The sequence below is a fragment of the Phodopus roborovskii genome, unplaced genomic scaffold (assembly GCF_943737965.1).
Source record: "Phodopus roborovskii unplaced genomic scaffold, PHOROB, whole genome shotgun sequence".
Lineage (NCBI taxonomy): Eukaryota > Metazoa > Chordata > Mammalia > Rodentia > Cricetidae > Phodopus > Phodopus roborovskii.
The window spans coordinates 970,087-991,141 of record NW_026126411.1 but is presented as its reverse complement, the minus strand read 5'-3'; the positions used below and the strand labels follow the sequence as shown (position 1 = coordinate 991,141).

Genomic DNA, 21,055 nt, shown 5'->3' with positions numbered 1-21,055 from the left:
AATATGCCCATGGATCTCTCCTCACAAAGCACCTGGCTCTGAGGCTATAGCCTGTATAGAATCACAGGGCCCTACACCCATGATCTGTGGCAGCTATCATTTGCCCGTAGAAATGTTCCAATATTTCTTTACCTTGGTAGCAAAGGTCTACCATGGTAATCTGTAGCCTCCATGATTACCACTCTACCCCTCTCCTAACCCTGAATGCCACTCTAGGCCTTTGTTTCTGTGTGCCATCGCCTTTTATCTTCACTCTTCACTCATCCTCTTGACTCCTGTTCCCTTCTCTCTGTTGTGTCTTCTTGGTTTTGGTCTAAGTGTTTTCCCTGTGGTTCCAGAAGTCCTTGTCGTGTACTTGGTATATTTTCTGTCACCACTAAGACCAGAATAATCCTTCTAGCAAGACACAAAGGCACATGTGTGTAATCTATGTAATCCTAGTATTCAGGAAGGAAGCTAAGATCAATGGAATGTGAAACAAAGGCCAGCTAAGCTACTTAGAAAACTGTTGCAGTACCATTATTGGTGAGGGGTATGATGAAGAGGAGGAAAGTAATGATAATGGTGATGGTGATAATGAGGAGGGTGATGATGGTGATTATGGTGATAAGGAGGAAGAGGGTGATGAGGAAAAGGAAGAGGGTGATGATGGTGATGATGATGACAGTGATGGTGATGATGGTGATGAGAAGGAAGAGGCTGATGACAATGATGGTGATGATGATGATGGTGATGATGAGACATGTGATGATGGTGGGGATGATGATGGTGAGGAGAAGCAGGAAGAAGAAGAGGGTGATGATGATAGTGATTATGAGGAGGAGGGTGAGGAGGATTTCTGGAAGCTGTCTCTGCTTTGTATTAGGTAACAGATTGACCTCCTGCTCCTCAAACCTTAGTTTTAGACTCCTAGGCTTCCACAGTAAGGATTGCATCACCAGCCTTCCCACATATCTGCACTATTTGAGAAATGCAAGGGTGTTATAGTCACTTAGCTAAGGCTCTGAAGAAGTAGGGTTTGCTCTTGCAGGCAAGAGTTGGGCCATGGCTAAGCTATGACACACTCATGGCTAATGCTGACTTTCTGTTTCAGGTGTCTGCTTTATTCAAAGATGGAACAATTGGAGGAAACATCAACATTGCCATTGTAGGACTCATTTTGCTAGAAGATGAACAGGTAATCACTTCAAAAGCAGCAGCTTTAAGTCCCCTGGAGGAAAATGAGTGTGAAATGATTTTTGTTAAATACAATTTCTCTGTGTAGCATGTCTTAATTTCTCTTTTGCTTGGGAGAAGAAGAATTTCATACTTGTGTTTAAAATTACTCATTTGTTTTCAGTTCTTTCTTACAGTACATGTAGAGTATGTGTGGTGTATGTATGTGCATGTATGAGTTTGTATCGTTCTGAGAAAATACATATGCATAGTGTATATTAATGCAGGTGTATGTGTGAAGGTAGTGATGGGGTTTTATGTGTGTGGTTTATGAGTGTGTGTGTGTGTGTGGTTTATGTGTGTATGTGTTTGATGTATCTTAGTGTGATGGTGAGGTTCTGTGTGCATGTGGTGTGTGTGTGTGTGTGTATGAGTGTGTGTGTATGTATGTGTATGAGTATCTGTGTGTGTGTGTGTGTGTGTGTGTGTGGTATATGTGGGCTCATGGGAAAACAGAACAGAGGATGCATTTGTCATAAGACTGTGGGAAGGAAACACTGATAGTTTGAAGGACAAATGTGTCTTCAGCCACAATGAGTTTCCTGTGTGTGCTTTGCTAGAAAATTCAGCATGACCCAGCATGGATAGCAAACTGTGCTGTGAGCCACCACACTGTGTTGTTTTACCCTGACACCTATTGCTTCCCACATCCTCACAATTCCCAGGCCCTCTCCTCTAACCCAAGCCTGCTGTCACCCCACACAGCTGTATGCTGTGCATCCCACATAACAGCATTAGTTGTATGGAATTCTTCATTAAACATGGGCTCCGCTTCTATGTCTGCCATGCTGACTACTGACTCAGCAAAGGCATGTGGGCCCCAGGCCTGAGCTCGATACCCAGCATCTGCTCCCACCCTTGGTGATGTCTTCAGTGTCTTGTGGTAGCCGTGGCTTTCTTGTTTATAAGGCAAAGAATGTTTTAGATGGAATCAGAGATGATTCATCATATCTGTGGGACACCCCTCTTCCACACAGGAGGGATGCAGCAGGGCAGGCTGTCTGGCCAGTCTAATGCCATTGTCTGCTCTGAGTGTGCAGCTGGGAGGCTTTGCTGAGCCAGTCAGGCTTCTCAGGTGACAGGTTAATTATTCCCTGCATTAAAACGTTTTTACTTTGGAATCCATCCAAGCTGAAAGAATAAGCAGCCAGGTTATCGTTTGATCATACACCTGTGTTCACTTTAATTAGCAACAGTTTCCTGGAAGTCACCAGCTGAGGAATGCAGGCATGTTTCTGCACTTATGTGCAGCGGGTTGCTTGGGTGCATGTGACTCTGGGAAGACAAACATTTAAAGGAAGAATGTATTTAAGTGACTAAGAGACAGCTCTTTCAAAAGTGGCTAAGGCTTTTTACAAGATAGCATTCTGAAACAGGGTCATGTAAACTGGTATTTTCTATTTGCCCCATTACATACACAGTGGCAAACCTACAAGCTGGTTCAATAACTCAACACCCCTGTTGTCATGGTGTTCCTAGTCCTACATCCTCCATCCCTCATAGTTCTAGACTTCATGCCCATAGTTCACTGCTGCTCTATCAGCACTTGGTATGAGTGAATAGATTTAGCGGGATTCTATATTGTTTCCTTGATGCTGAATTTTCAGGAATAAAGCTTTAGCATTTAACCTCTTTCTGTAAACAGGTTGCCTCTGTGTAGAAAAGTTACTAGTTTAACATTGTTACAGTAGAGATGGAAATGCTGGTGTTCATTTGGTTGTGAATTCAACACCAGTAAAGTTGTGTGTGTGTGTGTGTGTGTGTGTGTGTGTGTGAGTGTGTGTGCTGTACAAGCCATACACAAGAGATTCTACTGTAGCTACAATTTTGCAAAGTATTATTCAAAGATATTTTTATGCAAGAGGTTCATACACATATTTTGTCTTTCTTGGTCATTGAATCCAAGAGTCAATAAGATACATTCCAATTGACTGCATATAGAAATGCACATAAGTGTGATCTCTGAATCCATACAGGCTTGTACAATACACTGTCTTTGGGACGATAATGCACCTATGTAACTCTTATATTACATACCTTCTGGGTCTGTCTGTGTCTTTTAAATCTCCATTAAGAATATCCTTTTCTGTTGAAAAAACTTTAGCACATTTTCTTTACATTTTCATGGATATCTTGGCCTCTCTTGCCTAGCCAGGGCTGGCGATTAGTCACCATGCCGACCACACTTTAAGCAGCTTCTGCCAGTGGCAATCTGGACTGATGGGGAAAGATGGGACTCGACATGACCACGCCATCTTACTGACTGGTCTGGACATATGTTCCTGGAAGAATGAACCCTGTGACACATTGGGTAAGATCCTCCAGTAGGGTTAAGAGGGATGTGGAAGGTTGTCACATTGCAGGGTGGTGAAGTTACCATCACCACAACAGTTTTCTTTTATCTATCGACTAATGTGTTACAAGAAAAAGTCCATCTCAAATTCCAGAGTTCATACCCTTTATCAAATAAGAACTGCCCATTTCCCAGATCTCCTACCATTCCAAATGGGACCAGGAGATTCAAGCCCATCTCATGAAGTGGTAAGAGTAGTGGATTTATTGATCCTGATGGGGAGACCACAGTAATTCTGTAGTGTCCATTCCCATATTGCTCTGTAAAGACCTGAGCCTCAGCGATCCATACATGTTCCAGGTGTTCTCACAGTGACATTTTCCCACATGGCCAAAGAGCGAGTGTGCTACTAACCCAGACTCTGCAGAGCTTCTCTTTTGAACTCTATTTCTTCCCCAAGTTCAGAGGAGTAGAGCTTTATTTTAGAAGATTCTAGATAGGACTCAGTTTAGCAGAAATTTGGTCTGTTTCTCACCAAGGCCTGCTTACAAGGATGACACTCAGCTGGCCTTGGAAATACCAATCAGGCAGACAGCATGGCTCATAGTGTCTGGACTGCTGGCATACTGCTTCCCACCTACTTTCTTTCTCTAGAGGCCTGAAAATGTTCTGTGTGTCAGGTACCAAGTGTCTCCATTACCAGCTCCCAGGGACACTGAAAATCTAGTGATATTTCTCGGTAGATGACTCTTCGTGGATGTTACCATTCCTTGCTAGGGACTGCAGTATGCCCTGTGTGATTGCCTGAGGGGAAGTCTTAGAAACCCAGCACAGTTTTTCTTCATGTCTCCCTGAGCTTTTCCTTCTTTGCCCTTTGTCTTTCTGCAGTATGAAATCATGAATCATAAATGGCCAGTGCTTATCATGGCAAAAGTGAATCACCGAGCTTGGGGTGTGATCCTAGGGACCTCACAAAACACCCATTCTCTACTGTCCCCCTTCCCCCCCCCCTCCGAGGCTTTAGTGCACAGATATTTCTAGGAAAAAGGCAGAAAACATCCTCATCTGCCTTTAATCCTCTCTTCTACTTTGTGCCAACTTTAGTCTTTTCCAGGAATATTGCACAGAAACTCAGCCTGCTTTCCAGAAGACGGAGTCCCTGGACTCCTGAGAATACATAAGATACATTCCCTTCTCCCATATCAACACATCATAGTCACATGACTGCCCAGGGACAGCCCATCTTGCATTTCACCAAATGAAGATGAGAACCAAACTTTCCCAAATATTAGAAAATAAATCCACAGTCGCTCATTATATATCAACATTACTTTGTATTCTCTTTACCTTTGTGTCCTACAGAATAAACTCGTAGTCACTCATTACATATAAACACTACTGTGTATTCTCTTTGTCTTTGTGTCCTGTAGGGTTTGCACCCATCAGTGGGATGTGCAGTAAGTACCGGAGCTGCACGATCAATGAGGATTCAGGACTTGGACTGGCCTTCACCATTGCCCATGAGTCTGGACACAAGTAAGTCTGTCTCACTGGGAGGGAGGCTGTCGCCTGACTATGTGATTTATGAGTTTCAGCATCAGCTCTGTGGTTTCATCTCATTTTCCAACTGGCTGTTGTGGTGGTAATCCTTTTGACTGAACAAAGGAACAGGACTTCTTGTCAATAGTAGCTACTCTGGAGTTTCTCTCTCTCTCTCTGCCCCCCCCATACACCCACACACACACACATATACACACAATTAATAGATACCTACACACATTCACACGCACACACACACACTATATGACTTGTAAACATGCTGTACTTGGAAGCATGTAAGTGGAGCTTGGGAGTGTGGGCACTGAGAAGTTGCCCTGGTAGGACATGGTTGATATCCCATGTTCTGACACTGACTTACACCCGAGCTGTGTCTTCTGAAATGAGATGGCATCAGTTGTGCTGTGAGTTGAGTGGCTCATCCTGGATTCATGGACACCTAGGCAAGCAGCAATCAACAATATTGATGGTGGGTATTGGACTAGTGAGAAGGCTCAGTGCTTAAGATACTTGTTACCACACCTGACTATCTGAGATTGATCCCAAGAAACACAGGGTAGAAAGAGAGCTCCAACCCCTACACACTGCTCTATGGCTTCCACACTCAGGCCTTAGCATGTGTGCATCCACACAGAGACACACAACGAGAGAAAGAGAAAGGAGGAGTGATAAACAGGGATGATAAGTCACTTGTGATGTCCTTTTTGTGTAAAAGAATCTTGTAATTATACACACAATGGCTTTTAGAAGTTGTTATTTTCATATAAGATTTCATGCTCATAATCATGACAGCTGTTTCACCTTGGGGAGTGGTGGATTGAAATGTGTTCAAAAGCCCCATTGACTTCCCTGATGCTGTGAATGTCTTCTGAGTGCCCGAGGAGTACAGAGCTCGACTGCCATCATACATGGCATTCCTTCTCTGTTGAGATTGTGTGGAAATTTCACTTAGGAACTGTACAACTTGAGATTTCCCCCTTTTCTGCTAATTACCTTTCTTGAAGCTTAGTTTTTCTGTGTGTTTCTTATGTGTGTTTTGACAAAGCTACTTTTTCCATCTCCTATTGGAAAATGAACTCAATACACCTATTTTCAGGATAATATGCATATATGTGTACTCACATGTGCACACACGTGCGCGCGTGCGTGCACGCACACACACACACACACACACACACACACACACACAACCACACACCACAGGTGCAAGTGTGTGTTCCTTTGTTCAATTGAATACACCTTAGGTTTTAGCTTTGTGTGAACTATTGACCTGAAGAAAAAGCTGTACATCCAAGTACCAATCCCTTCATCATTCCAGGTAATGACTGACAATTTCATTGCCTAGAAAATTACACCTGCACTCTAGAAGGCTTTCAGTTAAAACATAATTGTAATTTTAATACTCTGCTAGAGTTAGAAACCTATCATAATGATACTGGGCTCTTGTTGCCCTTTCAACCATACCTGAACTTAATTAAACAACCAAGGCAGGAAATATTTAAGTTACTACAATTCATCCTGCAAGAGTTTGATGAGCAGTGAGACAGAGGTATAAGCATTGGCAGGACTATACACTATTGCAGGTGTGAACTGTAACTTGATTCTTCCTAATTGGAGCTCTCAGTCTTCAGTTTCAACTGACCCAATGGATTTGTAAAACATGAGAGCAAGCCACCTGTAGAACCATCACCTACCCTTGTGATTGCCATTGCCCTCAGAGAAGATCCAGTGTTTATGTTGGATTATTCGTTGCTATTCCTCTCAACAGTTCTTATATTTGAATTCCTTACCCCACTAACCTACCACCGCACATATCCCTACTGTTAGCAGATGAAGATATGTCTCTGGTGGGTGATATGTCAGGAGCACGGTGCATGTTCGGTGTTTACAGGAGGCTTTGTCCTCTCAGTTTACACAGGGAGAAACTGAGGCTCAGTGAGTTCAACAATTTGCCCAATACCAAGCAACTCCTGTGTGATTGAGCCAAGATGTTGACTAAGCTCCCTCCCCCAACACACACCTCCACAGCAACTGCTCCCTCCAGAAACGTGTTTGAGGTTTCAGCCCATCTGTTCTTTCCACTTCTGCCCCTGCCTCTTGTGAGGGTGCTTCTTGTCTAGGGAAGTCTATCTGAGGTATGGGCAACCTCAGAGAGACTAGTGGAAGATACAAAAGGCATCAAATGTTGAGTGTGCTTCTAAAAGCCAGTTTATCTGAATTTATGCTTGTAATTCTTTTTTGTTTTCTTCATGTTATCATTTTATTATTTAGTTTTTCTACTAAGTATTGGGTTTGTGATGAGATTTTCTTATACATACATTGTTGTATCCTGCTCTTATTTTCACTTGCCACTGGCTTTCGCCATACTCCACCTTGCTGGGGGTCCCATTACTCCCCATAGCCCCTTCCTGATTTCCTCTCTCACACACACACACACACACACACACACACACACACACACACACGCACACACACATCTGCATTCTCCATATGAGAGAAAGCGGGCACCATTTCCCCTTCTTTCCCAACTACCCTGTCTTGTTACTCATCTCTTTATATCTCTTCCTTTACCCTTATAGCCCACCTTATACTTCCATTTCATTATATGTGTGTGTGTGTGCTTATGCACATATTTAAATCTAGACTCCAAAAGCAAGATAAAACAAAAACTATTTTGTCTTCCTGAATCTGGTTTATGTCACTTAGCAAAGTGACCTCCAGGCTAATACTTTCATATCTGAGACATAGTCATCCCTGGAAGATTGCCCTTTAGTCAACACGCAAAAATGGATAAGCAGCTATGGATTTCTGTGTTCACAGGCAGCATGTGTGTGAGCATAGGTGGCAGGTAGGTACCTAGATCCTTCAGAAACAAACTATTAAGGATTAATGGGAAAATACTAATTATTATTTATCCAATGGGGGAAATCATTTAAAATGGAGAGTGCCATTGTTCACGGGAAAAGAAGAGTTATCTGGTACGCGTAGCTTGAATTATACTTCTTGGTGACAAATACCTATCCTATCTTTGAGATATGTCTAATCTTTCTTCCATAGCTTTCACATTAGTATCAAATGTGACCCCTATGGCATTTTTATGTGATAAACACGTCCATCATATCTGTGCATGATGCTCTGATTGGAAAGAAAACTTACGATACAGTGGTACGCAGATTTTGCAGGCACCAGAACCATATGGGTTGGGTGAGCACACCATCAGATGCTTGCACCTATCTCACAACCTACTAGTATGCCAGAAGTCTCCCAGGGCGGGCTTTGTGTAGCCAAAGTATGCAGTATATTTCTCTGATGTTTTAAAACTATCAGATTTTGAAATATGATCTTTGAAAATAATTTTGATGAAAGAAAAGAGAAGAAATGAAAACCAAGAAATCTCCAGACTCCAGGCATTGTTATTTGCATTCCTCATCATGTAGGCTGAAATGGTAGTAAAATTATCTAGGTCATGTGTGGGGCTGAAACATTCTCCACTGAGAGCAGGTCAAGGGCCAGCCAGGACAGCGTGCTTTGGCATTTGGTTGTCATTGCTCTCTGCTCTCCCCTGTGCAGCCTCCCTTCTGGGATTTCAGCCCAAATCCTTCTCACAGTCATGACACATTTCCCCTGCCATGTGGTTGACTTGGCCTTGATTAATTGCCTTTAAAACAACTTCAGAGAATGGGTGGAGGTTAAAATGACCACATCCACATCACCCTTGGTACTGACCAGGAATTTTGCAAAAATCTGACAATGTTTGCCTGTAAAATCTCCTAGGATACTCCCTCCAATCACGCTCTACTTAGACCATTGCATGGATCCTGTGAGCCTTGATATCTGAATGTCTGAACTCCTGGCTTCACTCTGGATAAATACTATTATCCCCATCTTTAGTTCATCTTCATTGGGGTCTAGTATAGCAAGCTACCAATTATAAGTCCTATGTTTAATGTCATGCCTGTAAAATGGTGTTACTAAATGTTATCTACGTTTTAAAACTTACATTTCCTTATGGTTCTAAGCAAACATCTAAGTGCATGCATGCATTCTCAGCCTTTGCACAAGGACATATTCTCTAGTTCCCTTTAGAGACCACCCCAACCCCATTGAGGGTCTTCCTGTCTTTGTTGCCTTAGACTCATCAGGGGGTCTTGATGGTGGCTCCTAATCAAACAGCTATCTTGCCAATTTCTGTTTGATTCCATGAGTCTTTCATTTTCCCAGTGAGTCTCCTTCACTCAGTTCCAGTTCTTGGGGAGTCAATATAAGGACAGAGCATCACATAGCAGCAGCCAGTAGAAAATGGTCCTCCAAAAATGTTCTTACACTAGTAGAGGGTTTCAGCACCATGGGGTTCTTCCTGAGGTTCTTCCAGGTATCCCGGTTTTCCTTCAAGACAGTTTGAAGTGTTTTCTCGGATGGCTGAAAATGGTGATGTGAGCCCTTCTGCAGGCAAAACTCTGGGAATGTGAAAGATGCAGAGCTTTTGTAAGAGGTGACTGCTCAAGCCACCAGTCCACCTAGGTTCAGGGCTGCAGTTGCCACAACTCTCCCGAAGAACATGCTGTTTGGCAGTGAGGGATACATGGGCATCTGTAATACTCTCGTTCCCATCTATTGTAGCTTGAGGTGTGTCCATAGAGGAGGCCAGGGTAGAAGCCCCAAACTGTCCTGGTTTCTACTCCATCAGCATTTAATTAAATCAGTACCTATTTAAACACTTTCCACTTACGTTCCTAACCTTCCTCACTGTTTGCAGAGAAATGCCCTCCAGAGCAATATAGAGGTTTGGGTCAGTGAGTTTAGTACTGCCCATCTTCCACAGCCTCCAGTACCAAGAAGAAGCCTTGAATGGTTGTGGAGGCAGATGTTACCTACCTGAGAAATACCTGTGGCTGCTCAGTCATTCTAAATCTGGCCAAGCACTCACATCCCCAGGGAAGCTTATTTGAAAAACTCAAATGCCTGCATCTTTTTTTTTCTCCATGACTAAAGAACTTCCAGCTGGAAACCTGACTTCTATATTTTCTCTCATTTATATTTTTTTAATTTTTTGAGAATTTCATATGTGAATAACTGTATTCACATAATTTCTCCCTCTTAGTATCCTCCTCCAAGTCCTCCTGTGTATACCCCACTCCCTGTCAAATTTATGACTTCTTCTTTAATTGCTGTTGTTACATATATACACATTTATACATACATACACATACATACATACACACATGCATATATATAAATACAACCTTCTGAGTCCACTTAATGCTAATTGGAAGTTATCCACATGAAATAACAACAATATAACTACCTAAACAAGACTAGCACAATGACAGCATCAGGTAGCATTCTAACATGGATGGGAGGCACCCCCCAGATCAAGAGTCACAGATAATCAGTGGTTCCTGAAATAGAGATTCACTGTATTTCAAGAAAACCTCTCTGATATCAAATCCCAAGTTGCCAGCCATAAGCACATAAACAAATGACTTCTGTATTTCCAACACATACCTCTGAAAATTCTCCCAGTCCTGACAGTATCTTGAGACCTCTGAAATTTAATACTTTGTCCTTTGAAGCTATGTGAGACATCATTCATTCTTCCAGAAGGCTCTATGAACACACAAACATTCTCCACAATTTGGCTGATACAACTTTTTTGAAGATGGATAGCCTTCACATACTCAATTTGCTCCCACAGTATTTAATAGATACTACAACCCCATCTCTGATTGGTTTGAAATAACCATTTTCTCTCTTTCTTAGCTTTGGTATGGTCCACGATGGAGAAGGAAACATGTGCAAAAAGTCTGAGGGCAACATAATGTCCCCAACATTGGCAGGACGAAATGGTGTCTTCTCCTGGTCCTCCTGCAGCCGTCAGTATCTGCACAAGTTTCTAAGGTATGGATCCCTCGACCTGGCTCTGTGATCACTCTGAACAAGGTGGAGGGTTGGCTTTTTCTTTTTAATATCAACATTCTTGATTAATATACATTTTTATTCATGTGTTTTTATTTTGGAATTTGATTTATTTGTTTAACAATTTTATAGTTATGTATAAAATGTATTTTCATCATTTATCCCCTATTATCCCCTCCCATCCCCTTTCACTCACGCTAAATCCATTCTTCTCCCCATCAAGTACACTGGTCTCTGTTTTTCTGTCTGTGTGTATCTCTCTCTCTCTCTCTCGTGTGTGTGTGTGTGTGTGTGTGTGTGTGTGTGTGTGTGTGTGTGCACATTTGCTTAAGTGTAGGGTGTGGAGTACACATGGATATGAAGGCCCAAGACTGACATCAAGTATCATTCTTCATTTACGTTCTCCTTTTTTTTGAGGCAAACTTTGTTTCTGAATCTGGTGTTCAGGTTTGACTATGTTGGAATGGCAATGAGCTTCAAGGATCTATCAGCCTTCTGGTCCTCTGCTACCCACCCCACAAGGGATTACAGACACCTGCTGTTTACCTGGTTTTGTATAAAGGATGTGGAGATCTGAATTCAGGTCCTTGTCTTCTGTGTCTGGCACATTTCTGATTAAGTAACGCCCCCCCCCTTCCCACCAACCCTTCACATCCCTTCTGTTTCTGGTTTATTTTCTTGTTGCTTTGATTTTGTGACACATTGAGTTTAATTAGGGTGGGTTCAGTTTGCAAGGCTGGGGTTACTTATTGGAGCATGGGTAAGTTAATGGTGAGTATACCACTGAAAAAGGAAGTATTCCCCCTTTCAACAGTCATCTTTAAGTGGCTAGGGGTCCTCAATGATACCTGGGACTCCGTGCTGGGATGTCAACAGGCCCTGGTATTGTTTTATCTTGTACAGAGAACCACAGTTTCTAAGAGTTTATAAATTCAAGGCCATATGATTCCCAAAGCACATCAGAGTTTCATGACGGCCCACCTCCTTCCCACAACCTGGCTCTCACATTCTTTCTGGACCCTCTTCCACTTAGAAGGGATGGTGTTGGTGTCCCATGAAAAGCTGAGCACCCACATCCACTTAGTCTCACACTTACATCAGTATAAGTCTCTTGCTAACCATTACTACATTAAATGAGATGAGTGCTACATTGATTGGCCTCTACTCTAGATTTCTTCCATTCACTGAGAGTTCTCTGTGACCCTCCTCCCACACTGGGGGCTGGTCAGAGTATCTTTAGCACTTTCTTGCAATTATTCATTGTTTACTAGTGTGAGTGAAGCTTTCTGTAATGAGGAAGAGTTAGCCCTTTAAGGTCACTCTGCTCTTACTTGTATGAACAGGGGGAGATTTGCAGCTTCTTTACTCAAAAGTGTCAGTGTCCCCATAATCTTCATGGTTCTTGTTCCAGATTTCACAAAGCTCTCTTTCAGCTCAGTGTCTATGAGACAAGCATCTCAACATTTTTAGAATTTTAAATTGTAATCTGCCAACTTGGAAAATTAGAGCATGAAAGTTTGGGTATATAGTAATAATTTACATCATGAGAGAGCCAAAATGCAGGGATGAAGACCCATGGCAAGGGAAACCAATGCCTAGTCACAGAAAAACCATTTGAGGATATTAGAAGTGTGCCACAATCTTCAAATCAGAAAGAGGTTCTCAGAATTATTATTAAGATTAAAATCTAGTTTTGTTCAGCAATACTGAAAGAGTAAAATTAGATGTCAAAGCATGCTGTTTTGGTTTTATGTTAATCAATAAAGCATTTTTCAATGATTTTTGTAATGAAACTATCTTCAGGGAATATACTGATTTGTAGATCTTACAATTACATGTAAACGTGTAATATTTTACACCATTATTCTTTTTAATGTCAAACTTTCCAAGAGAGCATCTCATTGTCAAATCCATGGTGGAGGTTCATTTAAATTGAAAACATAGTTGCAGATTGGACAGCCTCAGCATGTATGGAAACTTAGAGCTTTCATAGAGTTTTCAGTCACCAGGAGCCCAGTGCTGCCTTCTCTGTCTGACTTGGTTGATGGCTTCCTGATTTCCTGATTTCCACATAGTCAAAAGAGCGTTCTATCCTTCACCAATTAGGTAGCCTTTGGGATGCAGTCCCAGCCATGAGTAAGCTGCCGCTGTGGTCCTCTGTCAACAGCCAAGCATGTGGGAAATGGAAAATCACACAATATAGGAACCCAATGGGTCTGGGGTGGTCAGGGCAGCAGCTTTTCTCCTTTCTAGGTGGGGTCAAGAAGAACAGATATTTGTCTGGGTAAATTCACCCAGTGAAGTCATGTGTCATTTACCATTAATACACACAAAGATCTTCAGTTATTCATGTCTGAATCAGTGAGTTCTATGATCCAGGGAGAGTACAGCCTGTCATTCAGTTACTCGTGTCTGTATACAGGAGTCAGTGACCTAGGAAGACTCCAGCCTGTCATGTTGCATTTCACAACACGGACTCATCTTGTTTATTATTTTCCTTCAATTGGGACCATGCCCTATGGACCAATGCCTATGCCTGACCCCTCCCCAGTGTTAGTCTATGAGTTTTGTAAATGATGCACTGGAAATGGACCACCTTGAGGAACTAGAGATGTGCAGCAGAATGGATTCAACTGCCATACCCAGTATCACTCTGTGGGTGAGGAAGTAGAATTCCCACTGAGAGACCAATGGGATGTTTTCCCTTTCTGTTGTATCCAGATGCTGCCCAGTGTTTACCTTGAGGAATGCTGGCCACCGCTGACACTGGTGCTAAAGATACAAGATGAGAAAACAGGGACCACTGTGTAGGGAAAGAAAAACAGATGGATAGGAGTTAGCAAGCAGAAGCAACACCAGCCTCTCAAAGGCATCTGTGTTAACAGATGATAAGTTTTCTAAGAGCCCCCACTTTCTCACTTGGAAAATTGGGGACTATGACTAAGCTGAACAGTGTCAAGATCTTTACATTATGTGACAGAGTCATGAGAGTGGCAAAGGATTTTCAAACATCCTTCTGCTGTCTCTGGCCTCAGCCATTGTTTACAGAATATTACTTCTGTCATGGTATCACAGACAGACAGTAAGAGTGGGACTCAGTGGCTTTCTATGGTGGGCAAAGCCCTGTAAGTTCTTTCAGGTCAAGCTATGCAATCTTGATCTAAACCCCTCACTCTTCTCTAGCTAATATCCACCCCACAACAGCCCGTCTCCAAGTATAGAATCTTGGGGTTATTGTTCTTTGTCTTTTTAACTTGCTATGCAAAGAATCATGAGATACATGTGTGAGATTCATCCTATTTACTACATGTAGATATCAGATTAGTTTATTTTTATTGTATGAACAGGCAGCATATAATGGTAGTGACACACTAAACTATTTTATGTAAAGGTCCATATTATTTTGCAACGAAGTTAGTGAAAAGTCTTAAAAGTTAGCTGGCCACTTAGAGCTGACTTAATTCTAGAGCCTCAAATAGCTGAAACTTTTGTAAAAAAAAAAAAAATGAGAAAAATTTAACTACCAGGAGTTTATAGCGAATCTTGAAATCAGATGATGTGAGCTCTCTAACATGTTGAGAATCTCTATCTCTCTCCTTCCCTCCCTATCCCTTCTCCTCTCTCTCTCTCTCTCTCTCTCTCTCTCTCTCACTCTCTCTCTCTCTCTCTGTGTGTGTATGTGTGTGTGTGATTTTGTATGTGACTATCTAACTTCATTTGTTAAAAAGGTTATCCTTTCCTTTATTTTTTATTTTTTTATTTTTTGGCTCCTCTGTCAAGCATGAGTTGAGTACATCTATATGGGACTTGCTGTGCTCTCTATTTTGTTCCAATTGATTGAGTTCTCTGCCCTTTTGCTGCTGGAGCCTTTTACTAATTACCACGAGTGCCCAGGAAGTCTTACGATTGGGAGTTATCATCCCTCAACTTTGTGCCTATCCTTAAATTTTGTGTAGATAATTATGAATCTCTTTCTTCTCCACATAAATTTGAGAGCCAATTTTCATATTCACAAAATAATTTGTTTGAATTTTAATTGTAATTAATTAGTTAAAGCAAGAAGAACTGTCAGACTCTATCTCCGTTGTATTGGCTCTCCTTCCTCTCTAAGGATGTTGTCTCCCCATTTGTTCACTTCTCTGATTTATTTCATCAGAGTTTATTGCATAGTAAGTTAAAGACAGCATAAATAGTTATATAGATTTATACTCCTGCTTCATTTTTGGAGTATCAATGTAAATGGCACTATGCTTTCAATTTCAAATGAATGCTACTTTTCCTTGCTGGTTCATGTAAAGCAATTGATCTTGTGTATAAGGCTTTCATATTGCAGCTTTCCTAAATTCACTTATTATTTCCAGGAAGTTTTCTTCTAGTTCCAAATATTCTTCATAGACAGCCGTGTGATTTGGGTGACCTTCTGTATGCTGCAAAGATGTGTTGCTTTTTATCAATTGATGAATAAAACTGTTTTGGCCAATAGTCAGGCAGAATATAGCTAGGCAGAAAGTTCAAACAGAGTTACAGAGAGAAAGAAGGCGAAGTCAGGGAGACACCATGTAGTCACAGTAGAAGTAAGATGCCAGAATATTACCAGTAAGCCACAGTCATATGGTGATACGCAGATTAGTAGAAGTGGATCAGTTTATATGTAGAGCTATCCAGTAAGAAACCTGAGACATTGGGCAAACAATTATAAGTAACATTAAACCTTGGAGTGGTTATTTGGAAACTGGTGGGTGGGACAAGAAACCTCCAACTATAGCCATGTCATCTGCACATGTAGACATCTCGTTTCCTCTCTCCATATCTGCAGACACCCTCTTCTCCAGATTTCACTCTCAGCTTATCTATGACCTCTGGCACAGTGCTGTGAATGATCAGTGTCTGGTCTTGATGGCAAGGTTTCATCATTTCACCAGACTGATTATGACTTTAGCTTTTCTAGATGTTCTTTATGAAGTCAAAGGGGTTTTCTTTTTCTCCTAGTTTGCTAGGAATGGGTGCTGGATTTTACTACATGTTTTTCTTGCATCTGTTTATGTCATGTGATACTGACAAAGTGGATTATGCCAACTAACTTAAAGTTTTTTTTTTTAATTTTTAAAGGTTTTTATTTTATGTGCAAGGCTGGTTTTGCCTGCATGTATGTATATATACCATATGAATGCAAAAAAAAAAAAAAAAAAAAAAAAAGGATGTTAGATCCCTGGGAACTGGAATTACAAGCCACCCTATGCATTCTGGGAAATGAACAGTAGATAGTTTATTTGGCTGTGGCATATACTTATATTATGTAATTTTGAATTTTTCACTATGTTTTGTTAAAGATTTTTGCAACTAACTATTTTTGTCTGTAGTTTCCTCTAATACCTTTTTCTGTGCTTGGTTTTGGTAGTGCCGACCTGATAGACTTAGTTTTGCCCTCCCCCATTCTAAAAAGATTTCAGAGAGACACAGTAGTTTACCCACAATACTTGGTGGAATCCACAATGAACCCTTTGGAAATATACACTACTTCTGATGAAATATAAGGCATGGGATCTAGAAGTGACATTATGGAGAATACAGCCAAAGTTTTTTCCAATCCAGGATTCAGTCTGTCATAATTACAGCATTTGGATTTAGTAAGATGTTCTGAGAGATGTGGGCTCTTGGAACTTGTAGGCATGACTTATTTGCTACTTGCAAGCATAAAACTATTAAATACTCACCTTAAACAAACAAATGACACCAGGTGTCAGGTGTTCTGAACCAATAACCACCCTGAGTACTGATAACGGCAAGTGGAAATGCAATCCTTGAAGAAGAAGCTGTAGGTGCTGCAGAGGTGCCCCTCAACCTGCGCAGAAGTGGAGGGTGAAAAGAGAAAAGGGGATGGAAAGGAAGGAGTAGAGGGAGGGAGGGAAGAAAGGAAGGAAAGGGAAGGGAAGGAAGTGAAATGCTATATTGAGACAGTTTGATTATGATTTGATTTTCACGGCAATTTCTGTAGTTCGTTTCTGACAAGAAGTGTGTGTAAATATTTCTGTGGTAGAAGCTTCTCACATTAAACATCTGGTTGCAATTACTCAGTTCCATTCTCCTTGATGATAAGCTTGAGACATCTAATGAGGAGCAATTTGTCTTAGATAGGTAAAATATTTTATGAATAATTCCCAAAAAATGTGGCTTCCGTATTTAAATAGGGTTAAGACAGATAATGTGCTTGAGCTTTGGGCGAAAGAATATAAGCTTCTTTCTGGACAAAATGTGTTATCGGATTGCATGAAGAATGATGTGTATCCCTTGATAACTCTTCCTGTTTGCTTCAGCACCACCCAAGCTATATGTCTTGTGGATCAGCCAAAGCCTGTGCAAGAGTACAAATACCCCGAGAAGCTGCCAGGACAGTTGTACGATGCAAACACACAGTGCAAGTGGCAATTCGGAGAGAAAGCCAAGCTCTGCATGCTGGATTTCAGAAAGGCAAGTAGTTACTGTCACATGCTCACTTCACCATGATTCATAAAAACCACTTTATTTAGTGTATCTGACGGTGATGTATTCCGCATTTATTGGGCACCTACCAAATGTCAAACCCTATATGCGGGGACTGGCCTGATGTAACAGGAAACACATGCTCTCCTGGCAGAACAGATGCTGCTAGATACTGCTGTGGGTATCAGCTTTCATTTCAGAGCTGACTTGGCTTGTTAGATCAGATCTTTCTTTATGATTTATCACATGGGAGCACAGTAATAACTTTTAGTTGGTTTAAGTTGGCAAATTAATACTCTGCATTTTTTCAGATAGTATTAAGGAAACAGTGTTCCCCACCGCCTACCCCCTGTCCCAACATGAGCACAGTCTACTACAAGGCGACAGTGCATCATGGGGCTCCTGCCTATTGAATTTCCCAAGTAAAGTGTTTGTAGAGCAGTTCCTCACAGAAGGTGATGCTGCCTCTGCAGCCCTAGGGATGTCACCCTGGTGATTTCCCACATAAATCCTTCACAGAGGATAGATACACATTCTGGCTTGACAGGGAGCGTCCAGATTTAGGAATTTGCTCTATTTAAAACCACAAGGAAAGGTACTCATAAATCAAATGAAAGTAACTAGTTTTGAGGTTTCTTTTATTCTAGTTTATAATGAAACCAAGAAGAAAACAAAAAAATATATGCAGTCTTCCAGAAAGCCCTCAGCATGTCAGAAGTGTTAGTCATGCCCCTGCCTCTCTGCTATCCAGCACAATCATCTCCTATGCTCAACTGGGGTTCTCCTAAAGACCAAAACTAAAGTTTTTGAAGAAGAAAAAAACAACTAAAGACTCTGATAAAGATTAGACGTTTTAGGTGGCACTCCAAGTCTCCATAGCATCGACTTCATGAAGGTGCACTGTACCAATGGTACCCAAGGCCGTTTACAAGACATAAACCATATCAAGCTGACTGTAGGTTGTCATTCTGTTATTGATGAGATAGTTACATGAAGTGAAATGAAATCACTTTAACTCAAATTTGTTACAGGACACACATTGCCATTATCAGTATCCAAAACAAGGCATTTGCTTAAACAAACCACAGGCATTGGGAGGTCAGTTTTGACCATATTTACTGTTCAACAAATGACTCGTTTTTGTCTGATGATATTGCATGTGTCTTTGGTCCTGTGTGTTGCCATCTGTTTTAGCAATTCAATATAAATACCTCCCTTGTGTTCCCATTCCTCCTCTTGGTCTTATTTCTGGTAGCTGTTGCTTTGTATAGCCAGTAACTCTGCAAGTAGGTGCATATAGGGTGAGAACTCTGTATCTCCTTGACTCTGGAATGGATGGATCAGTGAATGGGTAGGTGCTTGCATGGATAGACAGATGCAAGCATACACAGGTGAATAAATGATGGATATGCCAACAATGTCTTAATCATTGTTAGTTCAATAGGTACAGTGTTAAGTATCTATGGTCTCAGATACTTAGGAATCTGAGGTAAGAGGTTCATTCGATCCTGGAGTGGGGGTGGGGTACTTCAGGGATAACCTGAATAACAACGCAAGACTCTGACACTAAATGTAAAGGGATTGATAAAGAGAATAAAAATTAATTTTCATACGTGAGGAAGTTGGTGAAAATTGAGTTAGAGAAGAATACATGGTAAAGTGTTACTTGGATTTTTTTTAAAAAAAAATACTTTTTATGGGATTCCTTAATGCCTAGATTAATCCAATCTTACCTTTTGGTTTAGAAAATATGATTTACAGATTGCATGACTGCATAAAGACAAATAGTGAAGTTGCATGGATGGAGTTCATGGGAGTGGAGGCCAGAGTTCAGGTTTTCTGGCTTCTTCCTGACATTTCCTCCCTGTGGCTGGGGGAATATCCCCTCCCTTTGTTGACAGACTTGGGATTTTGCCACAGGTATGTAGAGCATTTGCAACTCTAATGGCTTCTTCCCCTTTAGGATATCTGTAAGGCCTTGTGGTGCCATCGGATTGGAAGGAAATGTGAGACAAAGTTCATGCCAGCAGCAGAGGGTACCCAGTGTGGACAGGACATGGTAAGGTGCCAACTCAAGCAGCATCCTCCATTCAGACCTCAATCTTGTAACCCACATACCTCTCCTTTTCTTACACTGACATCTGAAAGAGCATTTCTCATACACATGTGTACACCTACATCATTGCTAAAACACTGTGACCCTTCTATGTTGATATCTCTATTAATAAATCATATAGACTTGGTAGACGGAGCAGTCAGATAATAGGTATGACTGAATGTACTCCACAAAGGGAAAGACAAACACCAAACCCCTAACCAGCAAAGGACTGGTATCAATTCAATGATGCTTTGGCCTCAAGAATATTGGTGAAAACAGAAATATATTGTACCAAAGCAATCACTGCCAATGTCCATTTTTTATGTAGTAGGTCTGTTTTTCATGATACTAAGGGAATAAAAGAGAAATGCGTATGTAAACATGTCACTTACCTGCCAAGTTCAAATTCCCGAGTATGTCACAGGCCAAACACACTTGAATCTGGCTTCAGGCACAAAGCCAAAGCATGCTTTCAGATTGGAACACTACAGGGAAGAAGGAGATGAACTTCTCTGTGACTAGCATCCAACAACTACTCAGTCTAACATAGTATTAATTAGCTCTGAATTTTTAGTGTGTGTGTGTATTGTTTCAAGGGCAACCACTCTGTACTGGACAACCAATTAGGGGTCTCATCCCTGGCAGAGTCTAACTCTCCCTTTCCTAGTAGTTGATAGTTGTCTGTAGTTCCTTGTCTAGTGGCTGGACACTGTGAGATTGTCCCCTTTCCGTGTTTGCATGTGTATTGACTGTGTCGCTGTTCAGATGTTGTTTATGCAGCCATTTTTAGAAGAGGCTGTTTCACACCAGACTCCCTGGCTTTCTGGCTCCTACGTTCTTCCTGCTCCCTCTTTTGAGACATTCCCTGAGCCATAAATGCAAGAGCTGTGAAGTAGATGTATCCACTGAGGCTGAACTCCATAATAGATTGATCATGACATTGTGCCCAGGTGTGGTTTTCTGTGGTGGTCTCACCTTACTGTAAAGAGGGGCTTCTTTGATGATGGGAACTGGCTCTATCTATCCATAGACATAAATATGGGATTCAGAATGTAGTTAAGGACGATTCTGCTGACTTGACCTAAGCCCATTTCAATGGGAAGAAAACATGTCGGTACTGGAAACCTAGACAACTACCTGGGCTTGTGAGGTCCCGGGTCTTGGAAGGGAATGTACTACTACCTCTTTGCTAGAGCAGTATGGGTCAGTTGTTGGTTATCACTGACTTATGACGGGCAGCTATGACACCTTTATTGATGTATTACCATGTTGGTCATTGTTGTGGCATCACAGACAGGTGCTAGACTGTTAATTATCCTCCCTTAGTATATGGCATAGGAATTTCTGGCACCTTTTAATCTAGCCTTAAGAGAGGAAGCTTTCAAGTTAGATCCAGCTCAAATTACCCGAGCCCTGTGTCCTAAGTATGTAGTGTCTTCAGCAACAGTGTCTCACCTTCAACAGCTGAGAACCAGCTGTCACATTTTGTACTGTTT

At 41.4% G+C, this 21,055-nt stretch overlaps 1 protein-coding gene across 1 annotated transcript in view; it reads left to right on the top strand.

Moving 5' to 3' along the window:
* Window positions 1-21,055, top strand: part of Adamts16 (ADAM metallopeptidase with thrombospondin type 1 motif 16) — a 100,270-nt gene that overhangs the window by 40,537 nt on the left and 38,678 nt on the right. The window contains exons 6-11 of the mRNA XM_051182715.1: window positions 1,094-1,177; window positions 3,367-3,526; window positions 4,939-5,044; window positions 10,826-10,963; window positions 17,296-17,449; window positions 19,425-19,520. Coding sequence (XP_051038672.1) covers window positions 1,094-1,177; window positions 3,367-3,526; window positions 4,939-5,044; window positions 10,826-10,963; window positions 17,296-17,449; window positions 19,425-19,520 — 738 coding nt within the window. The remainder of the gene's footprint in view (window positions 1-1,093; window positions 1,178-3,366; window positions 3,527-4,938; window positions 5,045-10,825; window positions 10,964-17,295; window positions 17,450-19,424; window positions 19,521-21,055) is intronic.